This window comes from Nymphalis io, chromosome 6 (assembly GCF_905147045.1).
Source record: "Nymphalis io chromosome 6, ilAglIoxx1.1, whole genome shotgun sequence".
NCBI classification, from domain to species: Eukaryota; Metazoa; Arthropoda; class Insecta; order Lepidoptera; family Nymphalidae; genus Nymphalis; species Nymphalis io.
Genome location: NC_065893.1, coordinates 14,584,550 through 14,597,946, shown reverse-complemented (window position 1 = coordinate 14,597,946; position 13,397 = coordinate 14,584,550). Strand labels below are relative to the sequence as shown.

The window sequence follows — 13,397 nt, the reverse complement described above, 5'->3', positions numbered from 1 at the left end:
AACATTTGTAATTTGGCACTCAATTCAATGTACTTATGAAAACTCAATGTAAAACTACTTTGAAAACAGTATCTTGTAAAATATTTATGCAAAGAATTCAAAGAGAGATACTTAATAATGTAGTATGGGTGACATATCAGGTATGAAATAATAAAATAACCACATGAACTATAACTTATAATTACTATTTAAATTAACAAAAACGTAATCAAGACAGTTTCATTCTTCGGTTTGTTCAAGTCCTTTAAATTTGCCATTGTAGAATGGGATGTAAGTCACGAACACCTTCCAATCAGTGAAGTACAGCAACCCAAGGAAAGCTCCACCTCCATAACCGACTGCTGTGGACATGTAACTTGCTGCGATTTCTGCATGTTTTCTTCCCAATCGACCAAACATTTTGTGTCTAAATAGGATTATCTTGTTATATAAAATTAAGTAACTTTGTTTCTGTTCTCGTTCTTAAAGAGATTACGTAAATTCTCAACTTCATTCGGTCTATGACAAATTGACATTTCTGTCTTACTTTGACATTGACAGTGCTCAATTATTATTATTTTTGAGAAAAGCCTTATAAGTGACATTGGCAGAACATTTTGCGCATCACATCTCACCAGAAAAATAAGAAAAAATGTATAGGTATTAAGAAATGAAATTAAAATATTTCTTTTTTATGTAAAAGTTCACCCGTGTCGTGGTCGCAGTCAAGTTTTACTGACTGACCGTAACTCGCCTAACTGCTTAATGCTATAATGCTGATATGTTACTTAGCTCCTTTTATCTTTTTTATAATCCTGTATTATATACATGCAAAAAGAAGCATATTTTTTCATTTATTTGTAGTTATTAAATTGAGATGTTAGTCAATAAGTCTTTCAATTGAGACGAATAACAAACAGCTGCAGCAACAGAAACATCTTTGCTTCTTTTTACATGTATTTACACGTGTATAATAATTGTAAGTATTTTCCTTTGTTAAAATTATCCAACAGAAAGTACGAATGTCCATATGAAAACATTTTAAGTAGATTTAATAGTACTATATCATAAACTACTATTTCTTTATTATGAAAATAGCAATTTAGCAGGATTTTTAGCAAATTATCAAGAATAAGCTCAAATCTACAACTTAAGAGAAAAGATAGCCAATTTTCTTTTATTTATTTTTATATTTTGAAATTAACAGTTTACAAATTATGTTTAATGAATTAATTTAATCGTAAATTTGTATGATTTTCATCTGCCGAGTGGCGTCCCGTGACGGCCACAATTATTATTATTTCACGATGTAATGTGTTCGTTTTTTGAATGTCATAATGAGACATTTGTTTTTTATTTATTAATGGAATTTATAGTATAAATGTAGTAGTGCAATTGGCTAATTCAATCTGATTAGGTTACAAATGCACATCACCAACGTGTTAAGTAAGGACACTAGCTTTAGATTACATATGAATAAATCATCGTGTGTATACGCCCTTAATGCGGCTAATGGTTGAGCTGCCAAATTAAAACTAAGATCTTTTCATGTTCATGTGTAAATTATGCTCAAGCTTTTAGTTATTGTGTGCACTAAGTTTAAAAATACAATAAATCAGAATCCATTGCAATAACTGCATTTAAATAAAAAGTAATTTACGTTCTATGACGTGATCTTCAAATTCTTCAATATAGTGAATTGAATTAGAATAGAAATTTTGAGTAATAGGTTGATGGTGGATTGATTCTCTATTATTTTTGTGATTATATTGATAACCATTGTGAGTATACGTGTAATAGTATTTAATAAATAGATATAAATAATAAAAACAATTACTATATCAATATATGAATGGTTTTCAATTTCAACAATGTGTTTATTGACTTCAGTGTATATCATATTATGTTTTACTGGTAATTATATCAGTATGTCGTTCAAATTGGATTTTAAGTTTGGTTATTACATATTTTAATAAGTTTTATAATAGTCAGTTTCGTATTTCGCCCAGTATCAGTTCGTCATCGATAATAACAAAATAATCGTTAAGTGACATTAGCTAAGTACATATTTTCCTCCTTTGTGCAAATTTTATTAACAGTATATGTTCGAGTAAGGTATTTTTAAACAAAAATAAGTACATCTTTTAGGTAAAATGTTAATTTAAATATTGCTAATACAACTTAACAAAATATTTATAAAACATTGTATGTTTTGTAACCTTTATACTTTAAAATTTTCTTATAACTCTATATAGAATAAAATAGATAGTTCATTTTAATTAATTTCAAAATATATGATGTCAAAAATGTAATTTCTATAAATGATATATTTTGCAATAAAAATTAAATACCAACTCACAATAATTCAACTCAAAATAAGTCCTTATTTTACCTATATGAAGTTGGACCGGTAGTTAATATTAAATATACATAGATACAATTATTTACAAGACAGCCAAATATAAAAGTGCCAATGTGTGGTAAGCAGAGCATGTGGGTTGTAGTTAGAATACAATAAGCAAACCTAAATAATTGTACTGAAAATGTGACAGTGGTTTTATTAATTACAGTATTTTAGTGCATGTTTAGGAAGTGCTGAATATAGATAAGTTTTTTACTATTATATTATATGTAATACTGTTGTTAATTTTTTTTATATAGATACAGATTATAAATTGAGTTATGTTTTATAATTGTACACATCAATTGTCACACACTAACTTAAGCCTAATTAAGCCTCAGTTCTAGACACACGAGTATGGATACAATATTTAAAAAAAATTAAAAATAATATAGTATGATTTATTATTCACAATTATTGAAAGGTTTTTGTTCTCCATATAAAAATGGAATATAAAAATGTTAAATTAAACATTAACATAATATTAGAATAAGGAAGTGAGAATATATAAAAGTATTTATAATATATTATAATTATGACTCACACTGCTCGTAGCCGCAGTAAATGTAAATAAAATAAATGTACTCTGCAAGGTCATTAAGAGTTACTTTTATCAAAATATTGTTATTGTTGTTCAGCATGTGGTAACTACATTAGATTACGTCTGTATTTATGTGTCTTGTTGGCTTTCATTATCTTCTATACTTATAGTATAAATGCAAAAGTAACTGTCCGTATGTATCTGTATGGGTCATCTGATGGTAAGTGGTCACCAACACCCATAGACATTAGCATTGTAAGAAATGTTAACCATCGCTTACTCTCCGCCAATGCATCACCAAGTTTGGGAAATAAGATGTTATGTCCCTTGTGTCTGTAATTACACTCGCTCACTCACCCTTCAAACCGGAAAATAACAATTCATTAGATATTCTACTACAAAGTAACAACTGTTGTTTTGTGGTAGAATATCTGATGAGTGGGTGGTACCTACTTAGACGAGGTTGCAATAAGCCCTATCACCTGTCTGTCCGTTGGTTATGCTTCCATGGCCAAACCACTGAACCAATTTTGATGAAATTTTGTATGAAGCAAGCTTGTAGCCCCCCTCCTTACATGTAGGGGAAAAATTATGTTCTATATAATTATTACAATTTGCGTGTACTTATTGGTTACATCCCTGGCAATATGTTGTTGTTTGTCCTTAATTCAATTAACTGATTTTTTGTCAGTTAAGATCATTTGGAATCATGGAGGCTATATATACAGGCTATATTATTATTATACAACGCGTAATGATGTAGATGTCGGGTGGTCACAAACATCGTTACAAGAATGTGGGGCTCAGTGCTGATGAATTACGTCGTCGGCGTGAAGAGGAAGGTGTGCAACTTCGAAAGCAAAAAAGAGAACAACAACTTTTCAAACGAAGAAACGTAAACTTGCCCGGACCGAATGCGCCCGATATCACACTGCAGGTAATGCATGCTCGTCGTCGACTCGGTACCTGTAATAGGCCGAAAACTTTTTACAAATATCAAAGCAGTCGAAAAGTAACATTTAAAAATATGTTTTTACGTGTTCAGGAGGACATCGGCATTTCTCCTTCCGAAGATATCACACCGGCGATGGTCGCCGCTCTTTATGGTGATAATCCCCAGGAACAAGTTTTGGCCACACAGAAGTTTAGAAAACTTCTAAGTAGGGAACCAAATCCCCCAATCGACGAAGTCATACGGACCGGAATAGTTCCTAAATTCGTTGAATTTCTAACGAACAGTGCCAACCCCACGCTACAGGTAAGATCACAGTTACATATCGAGTACTTCACAGCAAAATATAAATAAAAATATTACACACTTCATACAATAGCTGGATTGTTTGCTGAAACGATATCATAATTGAATTTCTGGTGGCATCCACACCGAGCAAGCTTATGTCGTGGATACCTTGCTACGATTAACCAACGGTTAATAGTGTGTTCTTGAAACATATATGTAAACATTAAACATTAAACAAACAATAGTAATAAATATATATTAAAAAATATATGAAATGTCGATAACATTAAATTTATGTTTATATAAATACAATAACCTAATGTGGGCGCTATATATACACTTTTTTTTTAGTTTTACGATAGTATTTACAATTTATAAGAAATGGCGATCGATAAACATATTTTTATTTTACTACAAGTTACAACTTTACCTAACGGAGGACTCGATTTCATTTTATTCTTTCACTCCCGATCTAAAACAGTTCGAGGCGGCGTGGGCGCTGACCAACATCGCGTCGGGCTCGTCGGAGCAGACGCGCGTGGTGGTGGAGTGCGGCGCCGTGCCCGTGCTGGTGGCGCTGGCGGGCGCGGGCGCGGACGACGTGCGCGAGCAGGCCGTGTGGGCGCTCGGCAACGTGGCGGGCGACTCCGCGCGCTGCCGCGACGCCGTGCTGGCGGCCGGCCTGCTGGCGCCGCTCGTGGAGTGAGTCGCGCCGCCTGTGTCTGCGCCGCCCGTGCCCCCCCCGACGCTCTCACGCACCGCTTGCCTTGTTCGCAGCATTCTCAATAAGTACTCGCGGCTGTCCATGACGAGGAACGCCGTGTGGACGCTGTCGAACCTGTGTCGAGGCAAAAACCCCCCCACGAACTTCGAGGCCGTCGCTCCGGGTGAGCGATACGACCCACCTCCTCCGTCGGAACCGTGCGAAACGAGAGGTTCGACCTGAGCGCTCGATCGTTCCGTCCGCAGGCATCCCGGTGCTGGCGCGGCTGCTGCACCACACGGACGCCGACGTGCTGAGCGACGCGTGCTGGGCGCTGTCCTACATGTCGGACGGGCCCAACGAGAAGATCCAGGCCGTCATCGACGCCGGCGTGTGTCGGCGACTCGTCGAGCTGCTCGTGTCAGTGTCGGCCTGCCCGTCGAACCTTGTCGATTCGATTAGTTCTATGCGATGTCGGTTAATTCCCCCGTAGGTGCGGGGCGCCGAGACGTCTCGGAAGCGATGGCCCCGAGAGATATTTAAAAGTCATAAAAATAGTTCAATAGTACCGAGAAACTCGTCGACGCCTACATTACGAAAGTATCCCGTATAGAACAAACATAAAACGGTTAGGTGCTAACACCGCCGAGGGTCGGTCGAACGGCTCGCCGCAACGTAGTCTGTCCGCAGCCACAACAAGTACACCGTGGTGTCGGCGGCGCTGCGCGCGGTGGGCAACATCGTGACCGGCAACGACGTGCAGACGCAGGCCGTGCTGCTGTGCAAGCCGCTGCCCAGCCTGCACGCGCTGCTGCGCTCCGACACCGAGGCGCTGCGCAAGGAGGCGTGCTGGACGCTGTCCAACATCACGGCCGGCAACGCCGCGCAGATCCAGGTCCGTGCCCTCGCCGGCCGCTGTCCTCGCTGCTTGTAGTACCGGTCCCCCTGATTCTACTATTCTTTATTCGCGGGCGACGGCGACTTTGTATCAAAACTCGAACTTAAAATATGTTTAAATTACGTACATAAAAGATGTATAAATTATTTAAAAAATGTTCACAGGCAGTCATAGATGCTAACATTTTTCCGACATTGATAGACATACTGAAGAACGCGGAATTTAAAACTAGGAAAGAAGCCGCCTGGGCGATAACTAACGCCACCAGCGGAGGAACGCACGCACAAATAAGGTAACCGCCGAGGAAGACGTTTACGTTCTCGTATTCTTAGAGTGCAGTTAAAAATTTTACATTGTATATTTACAATATCACATGCTTTCACAGGCATTTGTTTTAATCGTCTTTGAGAAATTGCTGTTTTTTCTTTGTATTTTTTTTGTATTATTTATTTAAATTTACTTCCAGTTACCTTGTAGAACAAGGTTGTATACCCCCTCTCTGTGATTTGCTGACGTTGACCGACATGAAGACGGTCCAAGTGGCTCTTAATGGCATCGACAATATACTGAAGGCGGGTCAGCAAGCCGACCAACGTTACAATCCGTATGCTGTTCTCATCGAGGAGTGCTTCGGTAAGAGATACAGTCTGACATCTCTTGTTCGACTACCGCACAACATGACCTATCTAACTAAAGCGGAGAGTTTGTAAACATAACTTCGATCAGAATCAATCGCACTCTTTCACTTAAGTTGCCCTACAATACTATCAATTATACTCTTTGCTGGTTACCTATTTTTATTTTATCCAAGCTAGATTTATTTTTATGAAAACCATTTATTATTTTTTCTGTTACATTCGCAAATAAAATCAAAAATAAGTCGAAATCAACCGGAATAAAATTAAAATATCATTAATTGCAAAGATTAAATATTTTTTCCAGGCGTAGATAAAATCGAATTCCTGCAATCGCACGAGAACCTCGACATATATCAGAAGGCGTTCGAGATCATCGAGAACTACTTCAGCTCCGAGAGCGAGGACGGGCGGCTGGCGCCCGACGTGTCGTCCAGCGACCAGTTCACGTTCGGCGCCGACCAGGCCGTGCCGCGCGGCGGCTACCAGTTCTGAGCGCGGCCCGCGCCGCCGAGCTGTGAGTACCCGCCCGGCCCCGGCCTTGGGAGCGCGACGATGATATCGGTGTTGTGTTGGGAATTTAGGTTTATAGTTTGTAATGGTCGAGCAAAATAAAAATTCCGATCTTAGTCTGGACCCGAATATATATATATATAAGCGAAATACCACTCGTCACGAAATCTCCTAAACTATCCGCCCGATCGACTTGAAATTGATCAACATGTCAATGTGTTCGTTTTCTAGGACAAGCTCACATGACCATTTATAATTTGTTACAGATGCCTGTCCAGCAGATGGTGGTGTATCACTGTACAAGCTGGTGAAAAGTACTACCTTCTCCAGAGTAAATATATTTTGCACTTATTATGCAGTAGTTTAGATCATTATATTAATTTATATCGCAAATTATTGAAAAAAATTAACCTCGCCTTTTTTCGTTCCGCTATTCTATTGTTGATAACATAACTATACCCTGTTCACTTTCGATATTAAATTTACTAACGACGCGTTGTTAGGCTAATGATTTTAATTTAAGAAATATTTTTTAGGGTATAAATTGTTTGACAAAGTAAAACGATTAAACTTCATTCGTTTGTAATTGTAACATGACTTGAATAAAAAAAAAATCGTTTTATTTAGTAAAAGTGTTAATAAATAATTGATTTATGTATATTTTTCAAGTTTAAAAACAGTATAGCACTTGCTATTTTATAGCAAGTGCTATACTGTTTTTTATACTAGTACTATTCGTTATTATTTAATTTCATTACTGTCCTGTTACTGTCCACTTTACATAAGGAACATACTCTCAGCCTCGGAAGGTATTATCAAATAGTCCCAGCTTTTAGTCTAGGATATTGATTTCATTCGTATAATAAATAAATTTATATTCACATAATGTTAAACCAATTATTTAAGTAACTATAATAAATACGACCCATCTTGATTATAATATATTTATATTTAGAATTAAATAGAGTTGTTATAAAGATGTTGAGTGAAATAATTTTTTTTAGTGCAAATTATTTATGTATAGATAACAACCATCTACAATGTACTGACATATGTCTTATATGTCTTGATTACATCTTCAGTGCCTGGATAACCGAAAAAATACAAAATTATTCTATAATTTGACAATCAAATAAGAACTTCCTTAGTTCTGTATGGTTGCTCTGAATGACTAAACATTTTCATTGCACATAAGAGGGTGCGCGTCTAAGATCAAAAAAGTCCTTAAAAAAAGAAGTTGTGATGATAGCATATTGCAATAAAAGTCTGATACTGGAATGATTTTCTCCCGATTCAATTTAAAATTTCTTTATGGAACAAGTAAATAATACTAAACTCATACTCACATGTTCTGAATGTCAAATATTTTTACATATTCATGTAAAAATGACACTAAGGCGGTATTCAATTTCGCTTAACTAACTTTTCTGCAATTCATTCAAAATTAAATGTTGATTAGGTTTACTAGTGTCGGTAGGGTTGAATAGCCGCTTAGACCGCAGACCATGTTAACTTACCTTGACTTTTTGTACATTTTGTGTATAATATTAATTGCAAGATGAAAGTGACCATGGTATAGCCATTTTTTGTTTTAAATTATGTTTTTATTGGCAACTATTTGTTAGAAGCATCCTTCCATGTTGATATGTGATAAAAACATTTTAATTCGTTGTAATGAATTAAATATTGGTACCAACACAATATCGACTTTTATTTTTTAATGCACTTACCTATTACATAACCTATAATTAAAGCAATAAATGTGTGACATTCACTAACTATATTAACTTTACGTCTTGACAAGTGATAAATGGGTGGATGGTTAGCGTCACCATCAGTGTGAATCCTTTTTTTACTAGCTTTTTTAAAAAAAATCAAGAAAACAAAATAAATTGGTGTCTAATATTAATATATTGCATGCGCGACTAATATTATTATTGATTTTACAACAATGTTTAATAAATATAGTTAATCAGTTAGTTTACTGTTAAAGTATGACTTGCTTTCTCATGTAGTTTTTAAGGAGTGTTTGCAAAACAATTAAATTACGTTTAAGAATAATAAATTTTGTACTTTAGTTTAACAATTATTTATAAAAAGGTGTTAAAAGTTTCTTGAGTGTAAAAGGAATATATATAACTATGTTCATTGTTCAATTTGTTTAATCTCAACATTGAATGATATTAACATTATTTTGTATGTAAACAAATCTGTAAAATTGTAACAATAAAATGTATGAATGTCAACATTGTAAATTGATTTAACCTAAAGACATCTTAACTATGATAATCAAAATATTTGAGTCTTGCACTTTTACTATATTTACTTATCATACCTTAAACCCATTCATAGTATATAGTCATCTGATACATAAAACATTTTGTTTTATTATACCTTTAATTTGTCAAAGATTTGCATGTTTATTGACTACTGTTAAAATGTTTATATTTGAACAGCCTCTTTGAAGTAATTTAAATATATATGTCACTACCATGACACCCCTATATCATTAAAATATACTAGTGTTCTAAGGAATATGTGTTCCTCTTGTACCTCTTCCCAAAATTGCATTCTCTCATAAAATGGATTTCGACCTTTTGTCAACTCCAAACCTATACTTAGGTAATTTAGAGTATTTTCGTTTGCTACAGGGTCCCATGTTATTTGTAGCAATGGGTCATTGTCATCAGGAGTAGGATTTCTGAAAATAAAGTATTTGTAAAGCAAAAGATGAGCAGAATAGTGTTTACTATTTACAAATGGCACTAGTAACTTACCCATGTCTAGCAAAATTGGTCCACATTTTGGTAACTCTATTTCTGGTTTTCACTGAATCACGACTTCCTTTGCAAATAGACATACCAGGTCTCTTTATACGGAATAAATAAGATAGTTCTCCTGAATGTCCAATAGAATTTAGAAAGTTAAGTTCCTTTGGCACACACCACTCACCAGCATAGTTGACAATATAGTAATAAATTGGACACTCTGGTGCAATCTGACTGTGCATTCGAACTGTTTTATTAACATAAAATAAGAAGTTAAAGTCACTGAGCAATTGTAGATATTGAGCTCTTGTGTGCTCATTTAAGCTTTCTGTACCTTCAAAGTAAAATTCTAGTAGTTTGTTGCCAATCTTTTTTGACAAATCAGTATCAAGTGCGATACATTTAGGTACAAGCAAAGATGTATCTTGATTGAATTTATCAAAGTCTTCATAAAAGTCCTCTTGAATATATTGCAGTACTGCAGCCTCTGTGTTATTGCTTCCGATTATAATGGGAACTTTATTAAAATTACCAGACTTCATTATTAATAAAGGAGCTCTGCTTAAAAATACTGGCTGCCCCTCAAATTCCTTTTCAATACATGGTTTGAACAATGGATCAAAAGTTCCATCTTTGTCCTGTGGTTTTGATAATTTCAAATTGCCTTCCATGATATCAATTGCTGAAATGGACTTTAATTCTTCTACTATTTCAATTTTATCCGTTTTCGTTATACCTAATTCTTTTGCTAAACCTGTAACAGCGAGAGTTGGGTTCTTTGCTAACGAGCATCTGTTTAGGGCAGTGGAACTTTGTATGATGGCTTTGTGAAACAGACCTGTCGCCATTGGAGACAGGATCATGAAATGCACAATGGAACCACCTGTACTACTCCCAAAAAGTGTTACATTTCCTGGATCTCCACCAAAAATGCTTATATTATTCTTGACCCATTTCAAAGCCATTACTATATCTTTGAGGCCAATGTTACCTGGAGCATTGAACTCATTGATTGAAAGAAATCCCATTGGTCCTAATCTGAAGCCACATCGCACAAAAACAATTTCTTGGTTATTGATAAGTGTTGGATCAAAAACTTCATCACAATAAAACAGGTAGTTGAAACTTCCAATCCAGAACATTACCGGCATTAATGTTTTAGGTTTTATGTTTGGACTGGACACTTCAATATAAAGACAATCTTCTGATCCAACAACAACTTTGTCAAGGTTAACACTAAGCGGTACAGAGGCATCTTGTGTACAATCCAGTAGATCTGTCCATGGCTTCCCTATAGTTGGTGGCTGAAATATTATATTCATAAATTAAATCAAATATTGTACTGTGATGTTACTACATAGTAAATAATAAAGCAATAGAAAATAGTAGTTACAAGTGGCTAGCAGGGGAATATTTATTTGTCACAAAGAGAGTTGGATCAGATGACAGACATTTTATCACCTATAGAATACACCATTTTTTAAATTAGTGTAATAATTTTGTGTTTAAAATAATATTTTCTATTCTTACCATGAATCTCAGATTATCTAAAGGTGGTTTTGCATAAGGAATTCCTTTAAATTTATAGTATGTACCTTCTTCCCTTTTATCAATATAACCACATATTGGTCCATCTCTGGTCTCCAATATACACTTGCAATCGTCTGGTATGTTTTCCATTGTTATTTTGGAATTTTCCTTTACCTGAAAGTTAAATTACATTTTTTATGCATTCAATCCACCCAAATTTTTTCTTGTTTATGTTTGGACTTATGTACTTCATAGTAAGTTACACTTATGTTGACTCGGTATGAATATTCTATGAAATAAATGTTTTCAAATATATTTACAATACTTTTCTTATCAGTTTATTCATGCAGATATACTGTTAGTACTCCTCGATTTTACTGCCGAAAGTTCAGGGGTTAGATATTATTTCACAATATTGGCTCATTGTGCCAATCATCATTAATATAATTTATTTTTATGGTCAGATGTTAGAATAAAATGATGTTTTGTAAAAATACTTCTTCTATATTTGTTATTGCTAAGTATTTTAAACATTGTTAACGTAAGTCAGCAATCATTATAGTCAAATCAGATCAGATTCACAGATCACTTCAGCTGAAGCTTGATATTAATGCCCTCTGCAATAATATTTAGAGGAATGTTGATTGTACGGCTGACACATTACCTCTTCACATGTCCAACATGAATGATAATGAACATCAAACTGAAACTAATAATGCTTTTATTATAAGCTATCTTTTTTTAAGGCGTGAAGGTATCAAGATAATTAATAATTATCAGTTGAATATTGAATGGAATGATAATTGGTTGAAGCAGTAAATGTGATTGCAAAGTCAATTTGAAGTTTGAAGCCTGAGTCTTGACAGTTGTCTGTTGACATTACCTAAATATTTTATTTTTTGTATATGCGTTAGTTAGGCGAAAAATATTCTGCATCGTAGACAGAGAAACTAAGACATATTTTATTTAGTTTGTCAATGTATGCGTATAATGTTGCCATAGTAACACATAGCGTGTTTTGGGAGATAAGTAATTTTCATGATTTAATTAAAACAAAACTAGGTTTATAAATTTTACTTTTTAATATTTATTATACATTTTTTAATTAAAATATTTTTTTTTGTTTTTTAACTACATCCAAAAAACCGTTGCATTGTTTGTTTATGTTTCCGTCATCAATACTTCAGCATCTTTATATGGTACTCGATTAGCATTCTCCTCAGATACTGAAATATAAAACACACAATTAAATTAGTAAAGAATGGTTGCCACGTATATTTCTATGTTAACTTCTTGACTCGGAATGTAATAATATTAAAAATTAAAGAAGAATTTTAATTAATGTTGTCATTAGGATATTATATATAGGAGAAATAATAAATGAAAATAACATATTTATATATAACGAAGCACTTTAGGTTATTATTGGACTCCGTATTTATTTGTTTACATTGCCGACAAGTCGATATTTTTTATCGAAAATTGGGTAATTTTTTAACCTGACACTAGCAGCACTAAAATGATAAATGATTATAGGTTATGAATATAATATGAATGCAACTTTCTTCTTCCCATGAAATATTACGACAATGCACCATTGTCTAACCTTCGATATGATATAAGGATTGTTTCTCTGTCTGTTCCGTACCGTACCGTAACAGCCTGTGAATGTCCCACTGCTGGGCTAAAGGCCTCCTCTCCTCTTTTTGAGGAGAAGGTATTGGAGCTTATTCCACCACGCTGCTCCAATGCGGGTTGGTAAAATACACGTGGCAGATTTCAGTGAAATTAGACACATGCAGGTTTCCTCACGATGTTTTCCTTCACCGTAAAGCACGAGAGATGAATTATAATCACAAATTAAGCACATGAAAATTCAGTGGTGCTTGCCCGGGTTTGAACCCACGATCATCGGTTAAGATTCACGCGTTCTTACCACTGGGCCATCTCGGCTTTTTTCTGTCTGTTCACTGGATTAGAATCGTTTTCTAATATAAAAATAAGCAAAAATTGAACAATAAACACAATGAACGCTCCAACTGTCAAGTTTGTTACGCTATTTGAGTAGCTGACCTTGATAAAAGTGGTTATGCGATAAGGCACAAAAGATTTGATAATTCTATCTCTGTCTAAACCATTTGTAACGTAATTTTCGTTCTCTTTCTTGTGTAAGTGAGAAGGAAATCGTC

The 13,397-nt window shown here is 34.7% G+C and overlaps 3 protein-coding genes across 6 annotated transcripts; 1 reads left to right on the top strand and 2 right to left on the bottom strand.

Annotated features, from left to right (window-relative positions):
• Positions 1-160: 160 nt before the first annotated feature.
• On the bottom strand, positions 161-514 carry LOC126769311 (cytochrome b-c1 complex subunit 10-like). The gene has a single exon (XM_050488005.1). It carries the CDS (start codon positions 397-399, stop codon positions 220-222), a length of 180 nt encoding a protein of 59 aa, XP_050343962.1. The 5' UTR covers positions 400-514; the 3' UTR covers positions 161-219.
• A 1,039-nt stretch (positions 515-1,553) lies between these two features.
• LOC126768933 (importin subunit alpha-7) lies at positions 1,554-8,611 on the top strand. The gene is made up of 11 exons (XM_050487405.1): positions 1,554-1,760; positions 3,685-3,858; positions 3,967-4,179; positions 4,643-4,863; positions 4,939-5,048; positions 5,131-5,284; positions 5,555-5,759; positions 5,927-6,054; positions 6,229-6,395; positions 6,705-6,914; positions 7,177-8,611. The coding sequence occupies exons 2-10, from the start codon at positions 3,685-3,687 to the stop codon at positions 6,890-6,892; spliced, it is 1,560 nt and encodes a 519-aa protein (XP_050343362.1). The 5' UTR covers positions 1,554-1,760; the 3' UTR covers positions 6,893-6,914; positions 7,177-8,611.
• LOC126768921 (juvenile hormone esterase-like) lies at positions 8,601-12,154 on the bottom strand. 4 transcript variants are annotated; one of them, XM_050487380.1, is made up of 4 exons: positions 12,092-12,154; positions 11,209-11,382; positions 9,688-10,982; positions 8,601-9,611 (listed from the first exon to the last, which is right to left on the bottom strand). In XM_050487380.1, the coding sequence occupies exons 2-4, from the start codon at positions 11,356-11,358 to the stop codon at positions 9,398-9,400; spliced, it is 1,659 nt and encodes a 552-aa protein (XP_050343337.1). In that variant the 5' UTR covers positions 11,359-11,382; positions 12,092-12,154; the 3' UTR covers positions 8,601-9,397. The 4 variants fall into 4 exon arrangements, with proteins under 4 accessions (XP_050343337.1, XP_050343334.1, XP_050343333.1 ...); XM_050487377.1 differs by lacking the exon at positions 12,092-12,154 and adding an exon at positions 11,873-12,054; XM_050487376.1 differs by lacking the exon at positions 12,092-12,154 and adding an exon at positions 11,534-11,848.
• Positions 12,155-13,397: the final 1,243 nt, after the last annotated feature.